Raw genomic sequence first — 26,341 nt, 5'->3', positions numbered from 1 at the left:
CCTTCTTTGTACTCCCTCTATGGCAAGGATGTCTGTCCTGAGACTAGGGGACCAAAACTGCACATACAGTGCACCATTTGGGGGGGGGGGGGGGTTGAGGAAGTGATACAGAATGAAGGGATTGTTGGGAGAGTGACACTGGGAGGAGCATAATACTGATCCCGGGGGAAATTGGCTTTCATTACAGTTGCACCATAAATAATAAATAGTAATAAAACCATAAATAGTTAAATGGTATTATGTAAATTATGACAGGAAATAAGTCCAGGACCATCCTATTGGCTCAGGGTGTCTGACCCTCCAAGGGAGGAGTTGTAAAGTTTGATGGCCACAGGCAGGAATGACTTCCTTTGACACTCTGTGTTGCATCTCGGTGGAGATCTACCGAGAACACTATGGTAAAGGACATAGAGTTGTGATCACTACCTCCAAAAAGCTCTCCCACCAAGAGATCTGACACCTGAACAGGTTCATTTTAAGGACTCTTTATCTTTATATTTCATGTTCTCGTTACTTATTGCTACTTATTTACATTTGCATTTACACAGTTTGTTGTTTTCTGCACTCTGGTTGATCTTCCATTGATCCTGTTATAGTCACAACTCTACAGATTTGCTGAGTATGTCTGCAGGAAAATGAATCTCAGGGTTGTATGTAGTGACATACATGTACTCTAATAATTACTTTGAATTTTGAATCTGCTAAATCATCCTGGACTTACCCTCAATGATGCATGGCACAGACAGCAATCCAAAGATTACTAGCCTGTAGGTCCTGCTTTTCAGCTATCTACCTAGCTCCCTAAAATCTATCTTCTGGACCTCCTCAGCTTTCCTACCTAGGTCTGGTACCGATATGTACCAAGACTTCTGGCTGCTCACCCTCCCCCTTTAGAAAGCTGTGGACCCAATCTGATATATCCTGACCCTGGCATCTGGGAGGCACCAGACCATCCGGATGTCTCTATCATGTCTACAGCACCTCATCTCTATTCCTCTGACTATGGAATCTCCTGTGACAGTGTACTGCTCCCTCCACATCCTTAACACAGTGGATCGGTCCCCCAAAGGTCCCTACTACTATGCAGCAGTCCCTCGCACAGCACAGAGCTCCCTCACACAGTACAAAGCTCCCTCAGTGCTCCTCCCAGTGTCACTCTCCCAACAATCCCTTCATTCTGTATCACTTCCTCAACCCCCCCCCCCCCGATGGTGCAGTGATCCCTCACTCCCTCAAGGTGGAGAGATCCCTCATACACCTCCCCCCATGGCGCAGTGATCCCTCCCCTCCCCTCACGGTGTAGTGATCCCTCGCCGCCTCCCCCATGGTGCGGTGCTCCCACAGTCAGGCTCCACTCCATCTGGATCGTTTTCATTGGGTTCAGCACACCCCATCGCCCTGTGAGAGAGCGCGACTCAGTCCGCATCCTACTGCGCGACCTTGCGCGTCATTTTACATTGTCGCATCTCCTGACGTTCGCACCCATGACGTATTTTGGGAGCGACGCGGTACCGAGGAAGATGGCGCTGTTGTGGAGGTCAGTAGGAGAATTTTATACTTTGTATTGTGTCTGGAATCTGATATTCAAAAGGCACAGGTTAATAAGGAGGTTGTAGTAGCAGTCCTCTTTGATATTGAGAACGATTGTTATATGCTTTGGAAGGATGGACTGTTGATAAAACTATTAAGCGTTGAGTTTGGTGTACGAATGTAAAGCAACACACATCAAAGTTGCTGGTGAACGCAGCAGGTCAGGCAGCATCTCTAGGAAGAGGTACAGTCGACGTTTCAGGCCGAGACACCTATTCCTATAGATGCTGCCTGGCCTGCTGTGTTCACCAGCAACTTTTATGTGTGTCGCTTGAAATTCCAGCATCTGCAGATTTCCTCGTGTTTACGAATATATAATTGAGCTAAAGGTTTTTTATGTTAGATGGCTATACAGGCCAGGGTGAGTAAGGAGCATTCTAAGGTTTATCCCGTAGATAATGGTCCTCCACTAGGGAGTGTTTGTAGTCCTGTCCTGTTCACAGACATCCCACCCTGCAAAAACTCATTTCAGGAAGGTAGTACTCCCGCCCCCCGCAACCCCATATTTCCCACCCCGTCGACCTCCAAGGGTGTATGTAATACTTTGTTTACTGATTTTGTCTAATCTGTAAACCAAGTTGGGTATATGCAGAAAATGTGACATTAAAATATGTACTTATATTATCATGTTTATACTATTACAACTTTAAGCAAGTCTACAGGGAGTTTGGCCTCATCACATAGGGCATCAATAGTGTAGCTCCTTAGCAGCCAGCCAGCTAGTTTAAATAACGTTAGTTATGCTGTAATGACACCTGTTAAACTCACCTCAACATCTCTCTTACATTTTAACCCACCATGGACAATAGAAAAGTCACTGTTGCAAACAGTGCAGCGAGCAACTCTCATTATTTTTGAGGTCGACTGTAAATCCCGCCCACAGAGAAAACTGATAGGTCTACTTGGGTCCCCAACCTTTCTTGCACCGCAGACCGGTTTAATATTGACAACATTCTTGCGGACCCGGGGCGGGGGTGTTAATCACGACCGGGATATAGGTGATAAGTCAATTATAAGTCAATGGCATCATAACATTTTATGTAATGTTTAGATATTAAACACACTGCATATTTTCCCCGTATGAACATATAAAATCATTGCAACACGTAAATATCGCTGAATCAGTGGGAGCCCTGGGCTTGTTTCCCTGCAACAAGACAGTCCTATCGAGGGGTGATGGGAGACAGCGATACTCGAAGGGAGTTCCTTATGTCCAGTCTATTCCGCAATTTAGTTTTCGTTGCGTTCATTGCAGAAAACTCCGCTTCGCAGCGATATGATGTTGGAAATGGAAGCAACGTTTTCAGTGCTTCCGTGGCTATCTCAGGATATTCAGCCTTGACTTTGATCCAGAATGCTGGCAGAGATGTTATGTCAAACATACTTTTCAGCCCACCGTCATTTGCAAGCTCGAGGTGTTGATCTTCTTGTGCTGACATGGATGACGCGCGGGTGATGACCTCGCGTGCGTTCAAGTTCAACAGTGGACGTGACAGGGAATGAGGAAAGGTGCAGCTGACTCATAGCGTTTCATATCGCCAAATAGTCTTAGTCATTGTCATACTATATTGATCCTGAGGGAAATTTGGTTTTGTTACAGTTGCACCAACCAAGAACAGAATATAAATATAGCCATATAAAACCATAAATGAATAATATGTAAATTATGCCAGGAAATAAGTCCAGGACCAGCCTATTGGCTCAAGGTGCCTGACCCTCCAAGGGAGGAGTTGTAAAGTTTGATGGCCACAGGAGGAAATGGCTTCCTATGACACTTAGTGAAGAATCATATTGTTTCCTCGCGGCCCGGTGTTTGGGGACCACTGTTAGCACGAAGAGAGACCAATCAGGATGCTCGCTCTCCCGCTCAAAAAAATCTATTTTCAGGATATTGTATATAAATTCCGGGCGTCAGGGAGCCACTATTAATATGTGGGAGACTCCTGGAACTTCCGGGAGAGGTGGTATGTCTGTGTTCAATATTTTGATAAATGATTTTTTTCTAAAGGTGACCCTCACAACTTTAAGTCCTTGTGTGCTGATGAACCAGCGAAAAAGCAAATCAAAAGCAACCAAACGCTAATCCCACTTACCTACGCCATGTCCGTATCTCTCCATCTTTTTTATATACACATGCCTATCCAAACGTTTCTTAAAAGCCTCTAATGTATTTGCCTCCACCACCATATCAGACAGTGCATTCCAGGCATCCACAACTCTGAGTAAAAAAATGTATCCCTCACATCTTCCTTGAACCTACTTCCTCCAACTTTTAATGTATGTCTTCTGGTATTAGATATTTCAGCTCTTGGGAACAGATACACTCTGTCTACTGTACCTATATCTGTCATAATCTTGTAAACTTCCATCAGATCTCCCTTCAGCCTCCTCCACTCCAGAGAAAACAACCCATGTTTATCCAGCATCTCGTAATAGCACGTGCCCCCTAAACCAGGCAACATTCTGATAAATCTCTTTTGCACCCTCTCCAAAGCCTCAACATCCTACCTATAGTGGGGCAACCAGAATTGTACACAATACACCAGATATGGCCTAACCAGAGTTTTATAAAGTTGCAGCACAACCTCCTGACTTTTGAACTCAGTGCCTCGACTAATAAAAACAAGCATTCCATCAGCCTTCTTAACCACCTTATTGATCTGTGTAGCCACTTTCAAGGAGCGATGAACTTGGATCCGAAGATATCTCTGCTCAGCAACGGTGTGCTCTCTCCTTGCATTTGCTCTACCAAGATACAACACCTCGCTTTTATCTCCATCTCCATCTGCCATTCTCAGCCATATATGCAACTCCTTTATATCATGCTGTATTTTTTGCTAGTTTTCTACACCATCCACAACTCCATCAATCTTGGTATTATCTGCAAATTTATTAACCCACCCATCTATATTTTCATCCAAATCACTTGTATATATCACAAACAGCAGAGGTCCCAGCACAGATCCCTGCAGAAATTCACTAATTACAGACCTCCAGTTCAAATGTTCCTTCAACCACTACCCTCTGTCTTCTATGCGCAAGCCAGTTCAGAATTCAAACAGCCAATTTGCCACAGACCCCATGCATCTTAATCTTCTGAATTAGCTTTGCAGGAGGGATTTGTCAAACACTAAAGTCCGTGCAGACAACATGTACTGCCCTACCCTCATCAACCTTACTCATCATATGTCAAAAAACTCACTCAAGTTGGGAAGGCACGAACTGCCACACATAAAGACCATAAAACATAGGAGCAGAATTAGGCCATTTAGCCCATTGAGTCTGCTCCAACATTCATGACTGATCCAATTTCCCTCTCAACCTCTGCCTTAAATATACATAAAGACTTGACCTCCACAGCTGCCTGTGGCAAAGAATTTCACAGATTCACCACTCTCTGGCTAAAGAAATTCCTCCTCATCTCTGTTCTATAAGGAAACCCCTTTATTCTGAGGGTGTGTCCTCTGGTCTTAGATTATCCCACCATGAGAAACATCATTTCCACATCCATTCTAAAAAAGGCCTTTCACCATGCAATAGGTTTCTATGAGGTCACCCCTGATTCTTCTGAGTTCCAGCAAATACAGGCCTAGAGCCATCAAACATGCTTCATATGACAAGCCATTCAATCCTGGAATCATTTTCATGAGCATCCTTTAAGCTCCAGTTTCAGTACATCCCTTCTTGAAGAGTGCAGTAACATTTCCAATTTTCCAGTCTTTTGGAACCATTCCAGAATCTAGTGATTCTTGAAAGATCATTACTGATGCCTCTACGATCTCTTCAGCCACCTCTTTCAGAACTCTGGGGTGTACTCCATCTGGTCCAGGTGACTTATCTACCTTCAGACCTTTCAGTTACCCAACAACTTTTTCTGCAGCTATGGTAACTTCACACTCCTGATACCTGGAACCTCCACCATACTGCTAGTGTCTTCCACCATGAAGACTGATACAAAATACTTAGTTCGTCTGCCATTTTGTTTGTCCCCCATTACTATCTCCCCAGCATTGTTTTCCAGCAGTTTGATATCCAGTCTCGCCTCTCTTTTACTCTTTATGTGTCTTAAGAAACTTTTGGTATGTTCTTTAGTATTATTGTCTAGCTTGCTTTCATATTCCATCTTTACCTTAATTACTTTTTTATTGTCTTTTCTTGGTTTTTAAAAGCTTCCCAATCGTCTAACTTCCCACTGATCTTTGCTCAATCTGCCCTTTATTTGGTTTTTATGTTGGTTTTGATTTCTGTTGTTAGCCACAGCTGTGTCATTTTTCCTTTAGAATACTTCTTTATCTTTGGGATGTATATATCCTGTGTCATCCAAATCGCTTCCTGAAAAATCCATGGACTTCTCTCTAATTCTTGCTAATTAGGCCATGGGTTTCCAAGTGCTCATATCCCTAAGAATTTTCTCCAGCATATCCCTACATTTGAAAAGAGATTCACCAGTCTACAGTGCTCTGGATTTTTCCTTGTTCCCCTCTTAAATAGAAGTACAACATTGGCCACTCGCCAGTACTCTGGGCTAGACCTGTGGCTGGAGAGGACATGACGATACTGGCCGAGTGCCCAACAACCTTATCTCTTGCCTCCCTTAATAACCTGGGGTAACTCCCATCAGGTCCTGGGGACTTGCTCATTAGGAGGCCCAACACTTCTTCCTCCTTGACCTCTAAATACCCTAACATATTTATATACTCAATACTGATCTCTTGAAGGTGGGACGAGTAAATTTTAATCCAGGTTCAGAATCAGCAATTGTTTTAACTTTAGTTATGTCACCTTTATCAAGAAAGTGTTCACGGGAGGAGAATAGGTATAGAAATAGTGATAGGGCAGGAAAATCTGATGGAATGCTGGCAGTTTGGGGAAAATCTGAAGAAATAAGTGATCAAGAATTACAGAATATTGAAATCAATCAGGACATGGGTCTTTGATGTGACAGGATTGTGAAAGGGGTAATGACAGCAGCAACGATGTCTACCAAGGAAAGGGAATGGAGCTGAAAGGAAAATGGTGCCATGGTGGGCAAAAGAAAGTGGGCAAGCCAGGAGCCATCGTAATAGATCAACAGGACATACAATTTTCAAAAATCAATTGATTATAAAGAGATGCAAGCAATAGTAAGGATAACGATTGGAAAAACGAAACAGGAACATTGGAGTAAATTTTCTGGCTCCTGAGGAATGCAAGCATCCATTGAAAGTCCCGCTGAAGGGTCTCGGCCTGAAATGTCGACTGTACCCTTTTCCATAAATGCTGCTTGGCCTGTTGAGTTCCTCCAGCATTTTCTTGCTTGGATTTCCAGCATCTGCAGATTTTCTCTTGTTTACCCACTGAAAGAGTTTGGAAGATGATAAAAAGAACGAATGGTCTCACCGGGGCAGTTGGATTTGTATCAGCCAGTGTTGTGTGATAGGGAGAGTGCTGCAGCGTCGAATGTAAATGCTAGTGCATACTTTTGTTAAAATACACAGTTCTGGCAATATGAGTAATGGCAGAAGAAGTGGACAAGACAGGTAACATTATTAGAGAACTTGGAAACAGATGGAAATTTTGAAGGTACATTAAATGTGATGATTGAACAGTGTTCTTCGGCAAAGAAAACGTCACCTGGGAAGCATCAAATAGGTTATGTTATGCTTTCTAATTTGAGTGAGAAAGGAAAGGAAGTTACTTTAAAGTTATTTAACCATGTTTGGTACAAAGAAACCTTCCTAAAGAAACAATCATAGTTCCAATACGTAAACCAGACAAAAATACTAGTAATTTAGCAAGTTGTAGACCAATGGCATCTATCTCACATTTATGTAAAACCATGGGGAAAAATAAGAGATTGACATTTGAAACTGAAAGAAGATGGGGGTATTTTTAAATATCAGAGTGGGTTTAGGAGAGGAAAGAGAAACCTTGGATCCAGTTTGATGTCTAGACCATGAGGTGAGGAGTCCTCGGCCCGAAACGTTGACTGTTTACTCTTTTCCATAGATGCTGCCTGGCCTGCTGAGTTCCTCCAGCATTTAGTGTGTGTTGATATGATGTGGAAGGAAGGTTTGATCATCAAACTAAATAAATTGGGAATTAGAGGTTGAATGCTAAAGTAGTTTTTTTAATTCTTAGAAATATCATACTGCAAGTTGGGAAATCTATGTCAAGTAAACAAATTGTGGGAAATGGAACCCCTCAGGGAGGTGTTGTTAGTCCACAATTATTTGCTACAATAATAAATGATATTTTCTAATATAAATAGAAGTATCGGAGTATCATTGTTTGCGGAGCTACGTCGGAAAGGGGTAGGAATGTGGAATTTATAATACAGAAACCGAGGCAGTAGTTAAAGTGGAAGATTGGACATTAAAATGGGGATTCTAATTTTCAGCAGAGAAATCCAAAATAATGGTTTTCATTAGGGAGAGGATAGAACAACACTTCAACTAAAACTTGATGGAATAGAATTAGAAAGTATGGATACCCTTAAGTTTTTAGGAATTTATTTAGATAAAAGACTCGCATGTTAAACATATATTAAGGAAATAATAACTCAAAGTAAGAAAGTGCCAAATGTTCTGAAGTGTTTAATAGGAAAAGGAGGGGGAGCTGATGGGAAATTCCTGAAAGCAATAAAAGTAATGAGATCAATACTGAACTTTGGAACTATGGATCAGTACCACACAGTATGTTCAGGGTACTGGATATAACTCAAACTTATGCATCAAAGGTAATCATTCGGGCAATAAGGACAAGACCAGTGGCAACAATGCCAGTAGACTTGGGAGAGACAGCTCTGGAACTGAGAAGAACGCAGCTTGCATTAATAAATTGGGTAAACCTTCAAGGGCCTGGAGAAAATCACCTGACTGAACAGCTTTTAGATCCCTGCTGGGAACAGGAAAGAAAGGAAAGTTTGCATGGACTATTGAAGGAAAAGCAGGAGGGACAGGAATTAGTCATAAGGCAGTGAGTGCCACAGTGCCTTTGCCTGGTTTTAACATGGAAAAGCAGGTGAGGATGTATGAGGACTTTTCAGTGTATATGGGTGGAGGCAGTGACAGCAATGAGAGTTGTAATATTGTCTCATTCAAGCACGACAATCAGGAGTCTAAAACATATTCAGAGACAAGATCAGAAAGTGTATAACCATATAATAATTACAGCACGGAAACAGGCCATCTCGACCCTTCTAGTCCATCCGAACTCTTACCCTATCCAATTCCCGACGACCTGCACTCAACCCATAACCCTCCATTCCTTTCCTGTCCATATATCTATCCAATTTAACTTTAAATGACAACATAGAACCTGCCTCAACCACTTCTGCTGGAAGCTCGTTCCACACAGCTACCTCTCTCTGAGTAAAGAAGTTTCCTCTCATGTTACCCCTAAACATTTGTCCTCTAATTCTCAACCCATGCCCTCTTGTTTGAATCTACCCTGCTCTCAATGGAAAAAGTCTAACCCCGTCAACTCTATCAATCCCCCTCATAATTTTAAACACCTCTATCAAGTCTCCCCTCAACCTTCTATGCTCCAAAGGATAAAGACCTAACTTCTTCAACCTTTCTCTGTAACTTAGGAGATGAAACCCAGGCAACATTTTAGTAAACCTCCTCTGTACTCTCTCAATTTTATTGACATCTTTCCTATAATTCGGTGACCAGAACTGTACACAATACTCCAGATTTGGCGTTATACAAATTCAACATTACATCCCGACTCCTATACTCAATGCTCTGATTAATAAAGGCCAGCAAACCAAAAGCTTTCTTCACCACCCTATCCACATGAGATTCCATCTTCAGGGAACTATGCACCATTATTCCTAGATCCCTCTGTTCTAAAGCATTCTTTAATGCCCTACCATTTACCATGTATGTCCTATTTTGATTAGTCCTACCAAAATGTAGCACCTCATATTTTTCAGCATTAAACTCCATCTGCCATTGATCAGCCCACTCTTCTAACTGTCCTAAATCTCTCTGCAAGTTTTGAAAACCTACCTCAAGTATGTGTGAGATAATACAAATCTTATTTAGACTTAGAATGACGGGACTCTGTAAATGTTTTGTGTGGATTCCAGCTCGTGTTTGTATTAGAGGGAATGAGCAAGCAGTTAAGTTTGTAAAGGAGGCAACTGAGCAGATGTGGACATTCAAGTAAAATTATAGTAAAGGAGAAATGAAAAACATTATTAAAAGTAAAATCAAAAAATGTGGAGAACACAATGTGATGAAGGCAGAACAGGAAGACAGCTTTTTAATATTCAGAAAGAAATGGGATGGTGGAGGAATGCAGGAAAGGAGGTGATAATATCGAGATTGAGGTTTGGGCACACATGGTTAGACAGTGCATTGTTGTTAATGAAGAAACACAATAGTGGGAGGTGAGGGTATTGAAATCAGCAAGAAATGATTGAGTGTATACTGGTGAGATGTCCAAGATGTAATCAAGAGAGGGGGTGGTTGATTTTAAAGTTATCATAGAATAAAGCACAATTTAACATTAACAGTATTTTGCAGGAAGGATCACAGGATTATTGTTTTAAATATATCGTGCAGTTCCTTAAAATACAGGTCTTTTTTATAGAATTTAATACAAATATAAATATTTAGGATTTAGATATCCTGCCCCACGCTCCAGTTCAGTAGATGGCAGTAATGCACCTTTTTAGTTGGTCTGCCAACCACCAATAAAAAGCAGTTGAAGGTCATTCAGAGATTCTTGTCTCACCGTGAGGTTGGGATTGCTGGGGAAGGTAGAGAGAGCCTCCTGGAAGGGGAACAGCCTCAGTGGAGGGATCCCAGTGTGGGACAGCAGATCAGGGCAATTCCTCCTGCAGTGTGGTGCTCCCTCACTGCCCCTCCCGCAGTGTAGTATCTGCCATGAGGCACAAATCCTGGTACCTCCCCCACTCGAGGCTGCTACCATTATCCCACTTAGGCTGCTCTTTACCACAAGACCCCTCCCTTTCCTACCTGAGCACCCACCTCCAGTCTGAGACCCTCTGCTAACCCTACATTTAGCCAGTTGTGTTTCCAATTAGTCACCTCTCCATGGATCCCCTGCAGTGTAACCTAAACAACATATCATATCGACCTTACTGGAGCCCCTCTGAACCTACTATTTACTATCCTGGCCTCATAGACAAATCATCAATAAAACTCAGTGAACTTCAAAAGACACGATGTTCCTCAGACAAACTAGGCTGATTACCCCTAATCAACCTGTCTTTCAGAGGTATGTGTATCTTGTCCCTCAGAATCTCCCCCAGTATCTTACCCTTACTGGTCTATAGTTCCCAGCTTTTGCATTGCTGACATTGGTAAATAAAGCACAGCATTTTCTATCCTCTAGTCTACTGGATTTTCACCCATGGCAAATGATGTGTATAATATCAGACATGGCTCTTGCAGTTTTCATTCCAGCTTGCCACAATGGTCTTGGATATAACTGGTCAGGCCCTGGGTATTTCTGTACGTTAGTAACTTTAAAGTAATCTATTATCATGTCTGTTATAATGTGGACTGTCCCCAGTGCATTGCCATTTAATTTTTCTAGTTGCAAAGTCTTCATGCCTTTCTCTACGGTAAAAGCAAAGGAGAAACAGTCATTAAAGACCTTCTGCTCTCAGGATGAGGCTTTTCATTCTAGAATGAAGGAGATGTTCTCCTCCAAAGAAAGGGGCTTTCCTTCCTCCACTATCAACGCTACCCTCTTCCAATTTGTGCACGTCTGCTCTCACCCCATCCTCCCTCCACCCTACCAGGAATAGGGTTCCTCTTGCCCTCACCTATGACCCCACCTGCCTCTGCATCCAGCACATAATTCAGCATCATGTTTATAATCACCGGCATGTGACGTGAAATTTGTTAACTTAGCAGCAGCAGTACAATGTATTACATAATCTAGCAGTGAAAAAATAAATAAATAAACAAGTAAATCAATTAAGTATTTTGAATAGATTTTAAAAAGTGCAAAAACAGAAATACTATATATTTAAAAAAAATTGAGGTAGTGTGCAAGGATTCAATGTCCATTTAGGTATCGGATGGCAGAGGGGAAGAAGCTGTTCCTGAATCACTGAGTGTGTGCCTTCAGACTTCTGTACCTCCCCTCTGATGGTAACAGTGAGAAAAGGGCATGCCCTGGGTGCAGGAGGTCCTTAATAATGGACGCTGCCTTTCTGAGACACCGCTCCCTGAAGATGCCTTGGGTACTTTGTAGGCTAGTGTCCAAGATGGAGCTAACGAGATTTATAACCTTCTGTAGCTTATTTCTGTCCTGTGCAATAGCCCCTCCATTCCAAATAGTGATGTAGCCTGTCAGAATGCTGTCCATGGTACAACTATAGAAGTTTTTGAGTGTATTTGTTGACATGCCAAATCTCTTCAAACTCCTAATAAAGTATAGCCACTGTCTTGCCTTCTTTATGACTGCATCAGTGTGTTGGGACCAGGTTAGATCCTCAGAGATCTTGACACACAGGAACTTGAAGCTGCTCACTCTCTCCACTTCTGGTCCCTCTAAGGATAGGTATGTGTTCCTTCGTCTTACCCTTCCTGAGGTCCACAATCAGCTCTTTTGTCTTATTGATGTTAGTGCCAGGTTGTTGCTGTGGCACCATTCCACTAGTTGGCATATCTCACTCCTGTACGCCCTCTCGTTACCACCTGAAATTCTACCAACAATGGTTGTATCATCAGCAAATTTATAGATGGTATTTGAGCTATGCCTAACCACACAGTCATGTGTATATAGAGAGTAGAGCAGTGGGCTAAGCACACACCCCTGAGATGCGCCAGTGTTGGTTGCCAGCGAGGAGGATATGTTATCACCAATCGGTACAGATTGTGGTCTTACGGTGAGGAAGTCGAGGATCCAGTTGCAGAAGGAGGTACAGAGGCCCAGGTTCTGCAAGTTCTCGATCAGGATTGTGGGAATGATGGTCTTAAATGCTAAGCTATTGTCCATGAATAGCATCCTGAAATAGGTGTTTGTGTTGTCCAGGTGGTCTAAAGCCGTGTAGAGAGCCTCTGAGATTGCGTCTACCGTTGTCCTATTGTGGCGATAGGCAAATTACAATGGGTCCAGGTCCTTGCTGGGGCAGGAGTTCAGTCTAGTCATGACCAACCTCTCAAAGCACTTCATCACTGTCAATGTGAGTGCTACTGGGCTTTAGTCATTAGGGCAACCCACATTATTCTTCCTTGGCACTGGTATAATTGTTGCCTTTTTGAAACAAGTGGGAACTTCCACCCATAGCAGTGAGAGGTTGAAAATGTCCTTGAATACTCCCGCAAGTTGGTTGGCACAGGTTTTCAGAGCCTTACCAGGTACTCCATCGGGACCTTGCGCCTTGCGAGGGATCACTCTCTTTAAAGACAGCCTAACATTGACCTCTGAGACGGAGATCACAGGGTCATCAGGTGCAGCAGGGATCTTCACAGCTGTGGTTTTGTTCTCCTTTTCAAAGCATGCATAGAAGGCGCTGAGTTCATCTGGTAGTGAAACATCGCTGCCCGTCATGCTATTGGGTTTCGCTTTGTGGGAAGTAATGTCTTGCAGACCCTGCCAGAGTTGCTGTGCATCCGATGTCGCCTCCAACCTCGTTCGAAATTGTCTCTTCGCCCTTGAAGTAACCCTACACAAATCATACCTAGTTTTCTGGTACAGGCCTGGGTTGCCAGACTTGAATTAGATTAGATTAGATTAGATTATGAGGACACACAGTCCTCTTTTATTGTCATTTAGTAATGCATGCATTAAGAAATGATACAATATTCCTCCAGTGTGATATCACAAAAACACAGGACAGACCAAGACTGAAAAAAAACTAACAAAACCACATAATTATAACATATAGTTACAACAGTGCAACAATACCATAACTTGATGAAGAACAGTCCATGGCACAGTAAAAAAGTTCAAAGTTTCTCGAAAGTCCTACATCTCATGTAGACGGGAGAAGGAAGAAAACTCTCTCTGCCATGCCCCACCACAGTCCGACTCTGAGTCGTCCAAAAACTTCGAGCTCTGATCAGCCCTCCGATACCGAGTACCGAGCACCATCTCTATCCAAACGTTTCGACTTCAGCAGCAGGCAAAGCCGGGGACCTTGAGGTCTACCCTCCGGAGATTCTCGATCGCACAGTAACAACAGCAGCAGCGAACCAGACTTTTCAGAAATTTCATCAAATGTTCCTCTGCTTCTCACGTCTGTCTTCATCAAATCAGAATTGTCCACGGCCCCTATTTAACAGATACAATATCATTTCACTGGAGAGCTGCGGCGCTGCGTCGCGCTGCCATCTCCTCCTCCCGCCACAGATCTAGCCTTCAGCAGACAACATACCTCCTGGTTCACCCACAGCTTTTGGTTTGGGAACGTACAGTAAGTCTTTGTAGGCACACACGCATCCACACAGGTTTTAATGAAGTCAGTAACAACTGCAGCATACTCATCCAGGTTCAAAGGTGAATCTCTGAATACGGTCCAGTCCATCAATTCAAAGCAGTCCTGTAGGCGCTCCTGTGCTTCCCTTGTCCAAACCTTCTTTGTCCTTACTGCTGGTGCTGCAGTCTTCAGTCTCTGCCTGTACTCAGGGAGTAGAAGTACAGCTACGTGATCAGATTCCCGAAGTGAGGGTGTGGAATAGCACGGTAGGCATTCTTGATGGTGGTGTAGCAATGGTCAAGTGTATTGTTTCCTCTAGTATTGCAAGTGATCTGTTGATGGCATTTGCTTAGTGATTTTTTTTCAGACTGGCCTGGTTAAAATCTCTCAAAACGATGGTGAAGGCGTTAGGGTGTGCTGTTTCGTGCATGTTGATCCCATTGCTCAGATCATCTAAAGCCTGATTGACATTAGCCTGAGGTGGAATGTAAACCGCTGCCAGAATGACGCCAGAGAACTCCCGTGGTGGGTAAAACGGATGACACTTTACTGCTAGATATTCCAGATCTGGAGAGCAGAATTGGGACAGCACTGATATATTTGTGCACCAAGAAGAGCTGATCATGAGGCATACTCCTCCACCTCTGCTTTTGAGAGACTCTATAGATCTATCCTGATGGTGTATAGTAAACCTGTCGATCTGGTTCGCTGCATCCGGTCCAAAACTTCTGCCATCTCCATTGGAATCCTACCACCAAGCACATCTTTTCCTCCTCCTCCCCTCATCGCCCACTTTCTGCTTTCCGCTGGGATCGCTTCCTATGCGACTCCCTTGTCCAGTCGTCCCTCCCCACTGATCTCCCTGCTGGCACTTATCCTCGCAGGCGGAGCAAGTGCTACACCTGTCTCTACACCTCCTCCCTCACTACCATTCAGAGCCCCAATCTGTCCTTCCAGGTGAGGTGACACTTCACTTGTAAGTCTGTTGGGGTCATATCCTGTGTCCGGTGCTCCCGGTGTGGCCTTCTGTATATCAATGTGACTGGATGTAGATTGGGAGACCACTTCAGCAAGCACCTATGCTCCATCCGCTAAAAAAAATGGGATTTCCCAGTAGCCATCCATTTTAATTCCACTTCCCATTCCCATTCCGACAAGTTAATCCATGGCCTCCTCTACTGTTGCAATGAGGCCACACTCAGGTTGGAGGAACAACACTTTATATTCCGTCTGGGTAGGCTCCAACCTGATGGCGTGAGCATCAATTTATTGAACTACTGGTAATTCCCCCCCCCCCCCACCACCATTCTCTATCCCCTTTTTCCTCTCTCACCTTATCTCCTTGCCTCCCTCTGGTGCTCCTCTCCCTTTCATGGCCTTCTGTCCTCTCCTATTAGATTCTCCCTTCTTCAACCCTGTATCAACCATGACATGGTCACATGGTGTGAGCAGAATTATCTGCAGCTTAATGTGAAAAAGGCTAAGGAGCTGGTGGTAGACCTGAGGAGAGCTAAGGTACCGGTGACCCCTGTTTCCATCCAGGGGGTCAGTGTGGACATGGTGGAGGATTACAAATACCTGGGGTACGAATTGACAATAAACTGGACTGGTCAAAGAACACTGAGGCTGTCTACAAGAAGGGTCAGAGCCATCTCTATTTCCTGAGGAGACTGAGGTCCTTTAACATGTGCCGGACGATGCTGAGGATGTTCTACGAGTCTGTGGTGGCCAGTGCAATCATGTTTGCTGTTGTGTGCTGGGGCAGCAGGCTGAGGGTAGCAGACACCAACAGAATCAACAAACTCATTCGTAATGTTGTGGGGATGGAACTGGACTCTCTCATGGTGGTGTCTGAAAAGAGGATGCTGTCTAAGTTGCATGCCATCTTGGTCAATGTTTCCCATCCACTACATAATGTACTGGGTGGGCACAGGAGTACATTCAGCCAGAGACTCATTCCACCGAGATGCAGCACAGAGCATCATAGGAAGTCATTCCTGCCTGTGGCCATCAAACTTTACAACTCCTCCCTTGGAGGGTCAGACACCCTGAGCCAATAGGCTGGGCCTGGACTTACTTCATAATTTACTGGCATAATTTACATATTACTATTTAACTATTTATGGTTCTATTACTATTTATTATTTATGGTGCAACTGTAACGAAAACCAATTTCCCCCAGGATCAATAAAGTATGACTATGACTACTATCTCTTTCACCAGTCAGCTTCCCAGCTCTTTACTTCCCCCTTCCTCTCCAGGTTTCATCTGTCACCTTGTGTTTCTCCCTCCCCCTCCTCCTACCTTTTAACCCTGATTCCTCATCTACTTTTCTCCAGTCCTGCTGAAGGGTCTCGGCCTGAAACATTGACTGTACTCTTTTCCATAGATGCTGCCTGGCCTGCTCAGTACCTCTGGCATTTGGTGTGTGTTACTTGGATTTCCAGCATCTGCAGATTTTCTCTTGTTTGTCATTAGGGATCTTGCTAATCACCTGCAGCTCCTCACAATGATGTTCACTTTGGTCTTTGAGAGGCCCTGTTGTCTTCCTAGTTTACCTTTTACTTTGTCTGAATATACTTAACAAATGTTTTTCAGTTCTCCTTAATTTTATCTGCTGAATTTGTCTCCTGCCCCCTTTTTGTTGCCTTCCTGATTTCTTTCTTGACTTATTTCTCACTCACGTTCCCAGTAACTCCAGGGATTTACGTGATCCCAACTATCTGTACCTAACCCATGCCTCCTTTTTCCTGGCCACAGCCTCAATATCCTTTGCCATGCTAGGTAACCGCTCATAGCAGTCTTTCCCGTCACTCCAACAGAAAACTTGAGATCATACTCACTCTCTCACCTTTAAGAGCCTCCCATTTGGTGGGAGGAGAGAGAGCAGCGCACCTGCGCGTGCGCAGCCCTCCGGTGAAAAATGGTATCGTATCTGTTAAATAGGGGCCGTGGACAATTCTGATTTGATGGAGAGGGACGTCAAAGCACAGAGGAACATCTGGAGAAATTTCTGAAATGCTCGTTTGCTGCTGTCGTTACTGCGTGGTCGGGAATCTTTTGGAGGGTAGGCCTCAAAATCCCCAGCTTTGCCTGCTGTTGGCGACTGAGGTTGAGGTTGAATCGTTCGGACAGAGATGGCGCTCAGTACTCGGTGTCGGAGAGCTGATATGAGCTCGAAGTTTTCGGATGACTCAGAGTTGGACTGTGGTTGGCATGGCAGGGAGAGTTCTTCCTTCTCCCATCTGCATGAGATGTGGGACTTATGAGAGACCTTGAACTTTTACTGTGCTCATGGACTTCTTCACCAAGTTATGGTATTGTTGCACTGTTGTAACTATATGTTATAATTATGTGGTATTTGTCAGTTTTTCAGTCTTGGTCTGTCCTGTGTTTTGTGATATCACACCAGAGGAAATATTGTATCATTTCTTAATGCATGCATTACTAAATGACAATAAAAGAGGACTACGTGTCTTCATAATCTAATCTAATCTAATCTAAATTGCCTGGAAGCAACTTACTCCAGTCAACCTTTCTCATATTATCGAAATTTGCCATTGCCCCAGTTTAGAACTTGAGCCTGTCAACTGGTTCTGTGCCTTTCTTAACTAGTTAAAAAATAGTGGAACTATGGTCACTGGCCAAAAAGTGCTCCCATATTGGTTGCTCAGTCACTTGCCCCATCCTATTACCCAAGAGTACATCGTGATTATCAAAATCGAAGGGGAACCTTTTAGAATGGTAAGGAAGAATTGTGATTATCTTCTATTTGTTTCTCACTCTCTCTTTTCTGCATCTGCATCTCAATTAAAACTCTGATTATCTCCTTATTTCTCAGCAACACCCATAAACTGGATGATCTTTCAGTAATTTAATCTCAGACTACTACTGTGATGTTCACCTTATCAGAAATTAAACTTCCCTGTCCTCTTTCCTGTAGCTCAATTTCACCTAAAGTCCCTGTACAGTAGAACGTTTACCTACTAGTGCTGATTCACCATTCACTACCTTTCTGTAATAGCAATAGTATCCCAGTGCCATGTACCTATTCATTTACCTGACAGGCCTCTTATTTATTTATTTATTTATTGTGGTACAGCGTGAAATAGGCCATTGCGCCCCTTCAAGCGTGCCAGCCTGCATCCCCCAATTTAACTCAAGCCAAATCACCTGACAATTTACAATGATGAATTAACATATTAGACGGTACGTCTTTGGACTGTAGGAGGAAACCAGAGCATCTGGAGGAAACCCACACGGTCACGGAGAGAACACAGAAACTCCTTATGGGCAGTGGTGGGAATTGAACCCAGATCACTGGTATTATAAAGCAGTGTGCTAGCTACTATGCTGTTGTGCCAACCCTGCATTGCAATGAATGAAATTTAATGTGGTAGACTTCCCTTATTCCTGGCCGTTTTCCTTCTTATTATTTCTATTCAGCTTATGGTCGCTGCTGTCCGATTCACTTCCCACCTTCTTATTTGCATGCTTGCTGCTTTGAATCCTTGTTCCTGCCAACCCACCTGAGTAGCACTGGCAAAGCTGCATGCTAGAATATTGTTTGGCCGTCCCTCTTATACAGGCCACTTCAACTTCAGAAGAGATCCCAGTCCACAAATCTGAACTCCTACTCGCTGCAACAGTTTTTCAGTCACACAGTCATTTAGACCATAAGACATAGGAGCAGAATTAGGCCACTTGGCCCATCGAATCTGCTCCGCTGTTCAATCATGGCTGATCTTTTTTTTCTCCTTCTCAACCCCATTCCCCGGTCTTCTCCCCATTTGATGCCACGTCCGATCAAGGATCTACCAATCTCTGCCTTAAGTACACCCAACAACCTGGCCTCCACAATAGCATGTGGCAACAAATTCCACATATTTACCACCCTCTGGTTACTGAGATTTCTCCGTATCTCTGTTTTGAATTGAAGCCCCTCTATCCTGAGGCTGTACTCTCTTGTCCTAGACTCTCCCACCATGGAAAACATCCTTTCCACATTTACTCTGTCTAGGCCTTTCAACATTCAGAAGGTTTCAGTGAGATCCCCTCCTAATCTTTCTGTATTCCGGCGAATACAGACCCAGAGCCATCAAGCATTCCTCATATGATAACCCTTTCATTCCTGGAATCATCCTAGTGGAGCTCCTCTGGACCCCCTCCAATGTTAGCACATCTCTTCTGAGATGAGGATCCCAAAATTGTTCACAATACTCAATATAATACCTCACCAATACCTTATAAAGCCTCAGTATCACATCCCTGCTCTTATATCCTAGACCTTGAAATGAATGCTAACATTTCATTTGCGTTCCTCACCACCAACTCAGCCTGCACGTTAACCTTCAGGGTGTTCTGCACAAGGATTCCCAAGTCCCTTTGCATCTCAGATTTTTAGATTTTATCCCTGTTTAGAAAATAGTCTGCACATTTATTTCTACTCCCAAAGTGTATGACCATGTATTTTCCAACATTATATTTCATTTGCCACTTTCCTGCTCATTCTCCTAATTTGTCCAAGCCCTTCTGCATCCTACTTGTTTCCTCAACACTACCTGCCTCTCCACCAGTCTTCGTATCATCTGCAAACTTGGCAACAAAGCTATCTATTTCATCATCTAAATCATTTATATACAGCATAAAAAGAAGTGGTCCCAACACTAACCCCTGCAGAACACCATAGACACTGGCAGCCAACCAGACAAGGATCCTTTTATTCCCACTCACTGCCTCCTACCAACCAGCCAATGCTCTAACCATGTTAGTAACTTTCCTGTAATACCACGAGCTCTTAACTTGGTAAGCAGCCTCATATGTGGCACCTTCTGAAAGTCCAAATATACAACATCCACTGCATCCCCTTTATCTATCCCACTTGTAATCCCCTCAAAGAATTCCAGCAGGTTCATCAGGCAGGATTTTCCCTGAAGGAAACCATGCTGACTTTGTCCTATCTTGTCCTGTGTCACCAAGTACTCCATCACCTAGTCCTTAACAATTGACTGTAACATCATCCCAACCACTGAAGTCAGGCTAACTGGTCTATAATTTCCTTCCTTTCTAAAGAGTGGAGCAACATTTGCAATTTTCCAGTCCTCTAGCACCATGCCAGATTCCAATGATTTTTGAAAGATCATTTCTAATGCCACCACAATCTGTAACACTACCTCTTTCAAAACCCTAGGGTGCAGTTCATCTGGTCCGGGTGACTTATGTACTTTTAGGTCTTTCAGCTTTTTGAGCACATTCTCCCATGTAATAGTAACTGCACCAGCTTCTCTTCCTTCACACACTACAACATCTGGCACACTGATAGTGTCTTCCACAGTGAAGCCTGATGCAAAATACTCATTTAGTTCATCAGCCATCTCTTTCTCCTGCCTCATTTTCTAGATGGCCGATATCCACTATATCCATTTGCTTTGTCCTCACCAGCACTTGGCATCCAGAGATTACTACCCTTGGAGTTGTGCTTTTTAATTTCTTTCCAACTCCCTAATTGTCTGCAGGACCTCATCCTTCTGTTTGGGAGTGAGATATCCCACAGTAGCATCTACTGAGTGCAGCTGGTTGTTAAACTAGTCAGTGAGGGAAACAGGTGGAACGACACATCACAAAGATCATAACCAATGTCCCTGACACCCACAGACCTTTACACTCTGGTAGTATCTTCGACAGTGAAGACAGATGCAAAGTACTCATTAAGTTCATCTGCCATTTCTTACTCCCCCATTACTACCTCAGCAGCATCATTTTCCAGAGGTCCAATATCAACTCTCACCTCCCCTTTACTCTTTATATAACTGAAAAAACTTTTGGTATCCTGCTTTATATTATTGGCTAGTTTGCCATCATATTTCATCTTTTCAAGAAGCTTTCAACTTCTACCCAATGGTTTGGCCTCCACAGCTGCCCGTGGCAACAAGTCCCTCAGATTCCCCACTCGCTGCCTAAAGCAACTCCTCTTATCTCCATTCTGAATGGACATCCCTCTTTTCTGAGGTTCTGCCCTCTGGTCCTTTACTCCACCACCATAGGAAACATCCTCACCACATCCACTTTATTGATGCCTTTCAACATTCGATAGTTTTCAATGACATTTTCCCCTCCCATTTTTCTGAATTCTAGTGAGTACAGGCCCAGAACCATTCTGCATCAGTGCATCCTTTCTTAGATAAGGAGCCCAAAACTCAGAATCAGAATCAGGTTTATTATCACCGGCATGTGACGTGAAATTTGTTACGGTAACTTAGCAGCAGCAGTTCAATGCAATGCATAATCTAGCAGGGAGAGAGAAAAAAAATAAATAAAATAAAACATAATAAATAAACAAGTAAATCAATTAAGTATATTGAATAGATTATTAAAAAATGTGCAAAAACAGAAATAATGTATATTAAAAAAAAGTGAGGTAGTGTCCAAAGCTTCAAAGTCCATTCAGGAATCGGATGGCAGAGGGGAAGAAGCTGTTCCTGAATCGCTGAGTGTGTGCCTTCAGGCTTCTGTATCTTCTACCTGATGGTAACAGTGAGAAAAGGGCATGCCATGGGTGTTGGAAGGCTTTAGTAATGGATGCTGCCTTTCTAAGACACTGCTCCCTAAAGATGTCCTGGGTACTTTGTGCCCAAGATGGAGCTGACTAGATTTACAACCTTCTGCAGCTTCTTTCGGTCCTGTGCAGTAGCCCCTCCATACCAGACAGTGATGCAGCCTGTCAGAATGCTCTCCACGGTACAACTATAGAAGTTTTTGAGTGTATTTGTTGACATGCCAAATCTCTTCAAACTCCAAATAAAGTACAGCCGCTGTCTTGCCTTCTTTATGACTACATCAGTGTGTTGGGACCAGGTTAGATCCTCAGAGATCTTGACACCCAGGAACTTGAAGCTGCTCACTCTCTCCACTTCTGATCCCTCTATGAGGATTGGTATGTGTGCCTTCGTCTTACCCTTCCTGAAGTCCACAATCAGCTCTTCCACCTTACTGACGTTGAGTGCCAGGTTGTTGCTGCGGCACCACTCCACTAGCTGGCATATCTCACTCCTGTATGCCCTCTCGTCACCACCTGAGATTCTACTGACAATGGTTGTATCGTCAGCAAGTTTGTAGATGGTGCAAATACTCACAATACTCCAAGTGAGTCCTCACCCCTACCTTGTTAAAAAGCCTTAACATTACATCCTTGCTTGAGTGGCTGGGTTGTTTTCACTGGAACAGAGGAGTCTGAGGAGAAGCAATGCGGGGGCATAAATGATGAGGAGTCTCAGCAGAGTCAATCGGAAAGAGCAATTTATGAATACTTATCCTAGACTGTCTGTCTCTGTCTCTCTCTCTCTCCCCCTCACAGGTTGGTTGGCCGCAGCCGCCTGAGCTCACCACTCTCTCCTGCTACCCTTCTCATCAGGTGAGTCACTGCTGAGGAAAAGGCTGGGGCGCTCACTGCTTTGTGGATGTTCCCACTGTTTTGTGGTGGGGAGAATACACTGAATTTGGGGGCATTACTATCATGTGGGCACGTGGCCAAGTGTGTTAAGGCGTTCGTCTAGTGATATGAAGGTGGCTAGTTCGAGCCTCAGTTGTGGCAGCGTGTTTTGTGTCCTTGAGCAAGGCACTTAACCACACATTGCTCTAGTGTCTGTGTGCGGAGTGGCTCCCCACACACACTTCCAATCTGCGCCTTGTAAGGCGTGAAAATGCTTGACGCAGGCCTCTCATGGTCTGAGTGGACGTTCCCTCCCCTTACTATGGTTTGCGAGGGTTCCCACAGTTTTCGGGGTGTTCTAAAGAACAGTTTGTAGACAGACCTTGGTCCAAAACATCAACTGTTTATTCCCTCCATAGATGCTGCCCGACATGCATTTTGTGTGTGTTACTTAAGATTTTCAGCATCTGCAGAAACTTTTGCTTTCATGTTCTATTGTCTTGGCAATGTCCCATGGATTGCGGTGATGAGCGTTGGCGAGAGGTGTATAAATGTCTGATGCTCTCCTGCCCCTCCTTTAGGTTCTCTCGAGCAGGTTCCACAGCCCAGCGGGAGATGGATCGATTCTGGCAGAAGAACCAGCAGCTGAACAGGCCGCTGTCCCCCCACATCACCATCTACAGGTGGGCGCTGGGAAGGGTTCTTGTTGGTACGCTTGCTGGAGGGAGGGGTTTCTGCTGGACAGTGTGCTGAGGAGGTTTCCCATCCCAGGTGCCTGGCATGGAGGACTTCAGTTACAGATAGGCTGCAGTTGCTTTCCCTGGAACAAAGGGGCCCAAGTAGGACCTGATATAAGATTATAAGAGGCACAGATAAGGTAGAGGGTCAGAATCTTTCTCATGGTAAAGTGTAGAAGGCACAGGTGTAAGGTGAGGGGGTTGACCTTTACAGGGGAGCGTGCACAGAGAGTGGGTGTTATGAAATTCACTGCCAGAGGAGGAGTGCAATCAAATACAGCCTCTGTATTTAGAGACTAAAACAGGATGTAAAGGATTCAAAGTACATCACCCTGAAATTTGTCCGTTTACAGGCAACAAACCCGAAAGAACCCAATTTTTTTAAAAAGACCAACACCCTAGACGCAGAGAAAGAGAAAAAAAACACACATCATGCAAACAATAAAAGCAAGCGACAGCATTCTGAACCAGATTGAGTCCGTAGACCCGAATCCCGGAGCAGCAGCAGTGGGCCCGTAGCCTCGCTCCTAGTTCATCACATAGATCCCGGAGCAGCAGGAGTGGGCCCGTAGCCTCGCTCCTAATTCATCACATAGATCCCGGAGCAGCAGGAGTGGGCCCGTGGCCTCGCTCTTAGTTCATCACATAGCAGGGCAAATCGCTGTGAAGCTTGCAGGCACGAAACACGTAGCAAGCAGAGCACTCTCACTGCCTGAGCGCCGTGGAGACAGGAGTGAACATTGCAGAAGAGCGAGTGGAATCGGTCCAACCCTCGCCTCCGGTCTTGACGTCCTGCCTTGTCAATCTATCTGGGCTCGCATTTAAATTGTCCAAGCGCCGGATCATGCCTTGCAATAGGACCCCGAGTCCTGATGCAGCAATACATTCTGGGCCTAACCTCGCCATCCAGCCTGAGGTTTTTCTTGACCTTTCCAAATTGCCCCAGCGCTTAGATCAATTCAACCTTGCTCCCGGCTTAGGTGAATGAGCTACAGAACTCCTCCACACAGACTCCTCTCCAACTCCGACACCATCTCAGATATGTAACGCTCCAACTTTGCATTGTACCAGCATGGTTTCCCCTCAAGTCAGCTTCACCCTTGCTCACCTCTTCATTGTTTGCGATGTACTTTGCCACAGGTTACCTCAGAAAAAGTGTTATTATAATGTTTTTAGTCGTATTTCTTGCCTTTTGAACTATCAGTATGCTGTCGTCCGCATACATCAACTGATCTAATTGGATAAGGTGGATTACTGCTGATAGGTGATACGCTTTGGCATGGTCACGGTGGGAGGAAGGGCATCTTTCTTCGATGATTGACTTGATTGGAATGGGATGAGTAGGAGAATGGGTAGGTGGAGGAAGGAGGAGATGGGGAAAGGAATGAGGATTGAGAACAGGTGGTGGAGGTGGGGTTGGTATTAGGAAGTTGTGATGAGGGGGGATGTGCGGCCAGTCTGCCAAAACCCCTGTCCCAATGTCACTCTGTCCCACCAGGTGGTCCCTGCCCATGGCCATGTCAGTGATGCATCGGGGCACAGGGGCTGCCCTCAGTACAGGTGAGAACACATCACTGCTCCTATATCAGCCCTAACCCCACCCCGTTGCTGCTGCCCTCACCCCACATCACCCTTATGTCTCAACTCCGTCACTCCCCTATGTCCCCACTGCCGTCAATCCTACACACTCCTCCAACCCCATTCATCCCTACAGCCCCACCCCCACTGCCCCTACGTCTCCACACGCCCTCTGCACATGCACAACTCCCTCCCCTATCTCAAGTTCCAACCCCTGACCCCAACCTAATAATCCCTCATCACCCCTACTCTCCACTGCCCCTGTGTCTTCACACACCCTCTGCACCTGCACAACTCCCTCCCCTATCTCAAGTTTCGACCCCTGCCACTGACTGACCTGTCCCTACCTCCCCCAGGAGTTTCTCTCTTTGCCTTGGCTGCCTTGCTGCTGCCCGGTGACTTCCCCAGTTACCTAGAAGTTGTGCGCAGCCTGCAGCTCGGCCCAGAGCTGATCGGAGCCGCCAAGTTCTGCATCTCCTTCCCCCTGGCCTACCACACCTGGAATGGAGTGAGACACCTGGTGAGTGATGATGGGGAGGGGCTGTACTGATATATGGAAGTGGTTGAGGGGGTGATTTTGTGTGTGTGTGTGTGTGTGTGTGTGTGAATGATAGGTGATAAGGTGAGGCTGTGGTGAATGCAGGTTGATGGGCTGAGAGGCGAATGCGTCAGGGGGAGGGTGTGGGGACAGCAACTGGTTGTGGGGTGACGCATATTTGGTGACAGGTGAGTAGTGGCTGGGGCATGAGACTGTTACCCGCTGTTGGTTTTCTCTGCAGGCCTGGGACACGGCCCGTGCTCTGAAGATGCCACAGGTGGAGAGTTCGGGGTACCTTGTCCTCACGCTGACCCTGGCCACCTGCCTGACACTGGCCTTGATGTGAGGAACAGTCATTGTTGTGGGGGGCAATGGAGGGATATGTGGTAGGGGTTGTCCAACTCTGTACATTATTTCCAATAAAACTTTGATTTCATCCTTGTCCTCACTCTTCATATGGGGGCCCCTTCCTCTCCCCTCTGTGTGTAAAGCATCAGTGATGAGAAGGTCACTTTCCACACAGCAGCCTTGCTGGTCTGGTTCAGCTTCCATGTTGGTGAGGTCAGTTCTTCCATTGTCACTCAAGCTGCCATTCTGGTGAAGTTAGCTTGTCCATTCTCCAGCAGCCATGTTGGTGAGGTCAGTTCTTCCATTGTCACTCAAGTTGCCATTCTGGTGAAGTTAGCTTGTCCATTCTCCAGCAGCCATGTTGGTGAGGTCTGTTCTTCCACGGTAGCTCTCTGGCAGCTATGTTACTGAGGTCAGTTCTTCCATTATGGCTGTCTGGTAGCAATGTTGGTGAGTCTGTTCTTCCGCTTGCACTCTCCAGTAGCCATGTGGAATGAGGCTGTGGCCCCAGTTGGCGGGGGGGAGAATGATGAGGTGCAGTAGTGACATTGGTTCACAGCTGGGCCAGTTATACTTCTGCACGTGGCAGTGCATGTGCAGGCTGATTGGCTAATACCCATTGCAGTTGAATGTCCTGTCCTTAAGGTGGATAAGGTAATGGTGAACAATCAGAGAGTGGAGCCAAGGTTTGATTCAGTGTTTTTATTTGGTTAAATCTCAAGTCCCCTGAT

General features: G+C 44.8%; 1 protein-coding gene across 2 annotated transcripts; it reads left to right on the top strand.

Annotated features, from left to right (window-relative positions):
- Positions 1–1,451: 1,451 nt before the first annotated feature.
- Positions 1,452–25,698, top strand: sdhc (succinate dehydrogenase complex, subunit C, integral membrane protein). Of its 2 annotated transcripts, XM_072250420.1 has the most exons (6): positions 1,482–1,537; positions 22,335–22,391; positions 22,991–23,092; positions 24,645–24,706; positions 25,081–25,244; positions 25,504–25,698. In XM_072250420.1, exons 1-6 carry the CDS (start codon positions 1,485–1,487, stop codon positions 25,606–25,608), a joined length of 543 nt encoding a protein of 180 aa, XP_072106521.1. In that variant the 5' UTR covers positions 1,482–1,484; the 3' UTR covers positions 25,609–25,698. The 2 variants fall into 2 exon arrangements, with proteins under 2 accessions (XP_072106522.1, XP_072106521.1); XM_072250421.1 differs by lacking the exon at positions 22,335–22,391 and having other exon boundaries at positions 1,452–1,537.
- Positions 25,699–26,341: the final 643 nt, after the last annotated feature.

This window comes from Mobula birostris, unplaced genomic scaffold, assembly GCF_030028105.1.
Source record: "Mobula birostris isolate sMobBir1 unplaced genomic scaffold, sMobBir1.hap1 scaffold_319, whole genome shotgun sequence".
Lineage (NCBI taxonomy): Eukaryota > Metazoa > Chordata > Chondrichthyes > Myliobatiformes > Myliobatidae > Mobula > Mobula birostris.
Note: the sequence above shows the minus strand (reverse complement) of the source record. Positions and strands in the feature narration are given on the sequence as shown.